This window comes from Sinocyclocheilus rhinocerous, unplaced genomic scaffold (genome assembly GCF_001515625.1).
Source record: "Sinocyclocheilus rhinocerous isolate Xijiao unplaced genomic scaffold, SAMN03320098_v1.1 scaffold5941, whole genome shotgun sequence".
NCBI lineage: Eukaryota > Metazoa > Chordata > Actinopteri > Cypriniformes > Cyprinidae > Sinocyclocheilus > Sinocyclocheilus rhinocerous.
In genome coordinates this window covers 189,322-191,821 of record NW_015627187.1, presented here as the reverse complement: position 1 = coordinate 191,821, position 2,500 = coordinate 189,322, and the positions used below count along the sequence as shown (strand labels likewise).

Here is a 2,500-nt window from a genome sequence, read left to right as displayed (position 1 = left end):
TATGCAATTATAAAAACAATAAATAGAATATATAGAACATAAATATAAATGTACAGTCTTTCTCATGTGGGAAAACAGTTTTGTCCAAAGTATGTCCCGTCCCCTCTGTTATAAATTCCACCTGCTTCTGACATTTGAATAAAATGTTAAAAAATTATAGAATATAAAAAACATATTAAAAACTATAAAATATTTTACAATTACATATATATTTTTAAATAATGAAATATTTAATAATGAATATTTAAAATTTATAACATTTATAATTTTCAAATGGAAAACTTTTAAAAATGTAAAAAAAAAAAATTTGTTTATAAAAATATATATACATTGTAAAATATTTTAACATTCTAAAAAACGACAATATTTCATTATTTATTTTAAATTAACATTTACAATTCCAAACATTTATAATTCTAAAATGAAAAAAAAAGTGCATGATTTAAATAAAATATAAAAAAGACAGACTATAAAATATCAAAATATATAAAAATAATAAATTTTATTTTATAACAATTATAAAACATAAAAAATGAATGTTTCACCTAAAAATACATAATTGTAAAATGGTAAAATTACAACATTTAAATAACACATTATACTCATTAATGCATTTAGGAACATAATTAGACGATTTAAAAGAAAGACAGTAAATGCATAAAACATTAATTCTTTTAATCCAAGTAAAAAGCGGAGAATATGTGGTGGAATGGTTTTTGGACACATCGGACGGTTTGTGGCGACCCTCACCTGGTTGAGCTGACCCATGGGTGACCCGGAGATGTTAACCGTGTGGCATGTGAAGTTGAGGAGGGTGTTGTGCTCGGATGCGGCGCCGCTGTGACCTCCATTGGCCACCGGGGGCAGCAGAGGAGCCCGCTGCATCACCGTACACAATAAACCCATGAGAGAGTCAGGCCGGAGCGCCAGCGCCTCGAGAGCGATGTTAGCCGAAACCTGCCACAAACACACACACAGGACGACACGTGACCCACTTTCCTCACACCAATTACTCGCTGGAAAATAAACAGCACTCATTGTTCCAGGTTCTGCTGAGTGAGTCAAGCACTGATTATGAAAATATAAAAAGACTAAACAAAGACTCCATTAACGATGCCAGGCTGTAACCTACATTATCAGAATAACAGCTCCAAGGCAAATGCGTCTGTCATTACATCAATATTTACACATTTAGATGCAAAAATCCCACCTGAGATACAGACAGCATGTATTAGTCCACAGATTCCCACAAATCTCAATACATCAGGGAATAAATCAGCGGCACAACCCTTAACATCAGTGTTTAACGAGCAACATCTCAAGAGAAAGTCATGCCAGTTTAGCAGGGTAATTATAGCTAACTAAAACTAATATTAAAACCATAAAAAAGTTACTTGAGATAAAATAAACGCTAACAATGGAAATAAAATATAAAAAACCTGTTTCAGTTGGATGCTAAGGCAACATTTCTCATTTTAATTTGGTTCAACTTACTCTACTAAAATAACTAAAACTGAATAATTAAAAACTATATAGACATAAAAACACAACAAAATTACTAACACATGAACTAAATTAAAATTAAAATAGAAAATCGATTCAAAATTTTACTAAAACTAGTATAGCCTCTCAATGATAATAAAATAACATTGCAATGTACAAATGTATTTATTTATTTACTTATTTTTTGCATTTTTTGCATTCCATGTACAGTGTTGTTTTCACCTCTTTTTAAACATTCAATTCAATTCAATTCAATTCAATTCAATTCAATTCAATTCAATTCAATTCAATTCAATTCAATTCAAGTGTATTTGTATTTATTTTCACGATACTAATCGTTAGCTCATCAGTGGTGACTGTCAGTCAATGTACATATGGCAGAAATGTACGGAAAAATCAATTAAAGACGTAATCGAACAGACGATGAACACTATTAACAGCAATTATTATATGATGCAATCAAACTTATAGCAAAATTTGGTAAACATCTTTTGAGAATTTTCTTTCTTTCTCAAATTAGTAAATTACATAAGGATTCTGTATGCAGGTTATAATAATTTTTTATATCTCACATTTTCTGTTAAGCTGCTTCAAAATGTTTAAAATAAAATGAAATAAAATAAATTCATTAACTAATAAAATTAAATAAAATAAATTAATAAATTCATTAATTAATAAAAATAAAAAAATAAAATAAGCTCCATTTTCAATTATAATTTAGAAAGAAAAAAAAGAGTTTTAAAGTTGTTCAGAAAAATTGTCCTCCCTAATGAAATGTGTCATAAGATGCTGTTGGAGCGTCACCTTTGAGATGCCGGTGGTGTTTGTGCTGAGCGAGAGGTCTGCGATCCGCTCCACACACTGGACGATCCGTGAACACGCTCGAGCCTCGTTCTGAGCCATCCAGAGAACATGTTCCTCCACCGCCATCATGTTACTGGCCACGTCCAACACGTGATCGGCTAACTACACACACACACACACACACACTCGCACG

General features: G+C 31.0%; 1 protein-coding gene across 1 annotated transcript in view; it reads right to left on the bottom strand.

Annotated features, from left to right (window-relative positions):
- The window catches only part of LOC107720869 (adhesion G protein-coupled receptor A3-like), a gene marked incomplete at its 5' end in the record, with an annotated part of 91,183 nt that overhangs the window by 57,105 nt on the left and 31,578 nt on the right, over nt 1–2,500 (bottom strand). The window contains 2 exons of the mRNA XM_016528702.1: nt 751–957; nt 2,308–2,469. Coding sequence (XP_016384188.1) covers nt 751–957; nt 2,308–2,469 — 369 coding nt within the window. The remainder of the gene's footprint in view (nt 1–750; nt 958–2,307; nt 2,470–2,500) is intronic.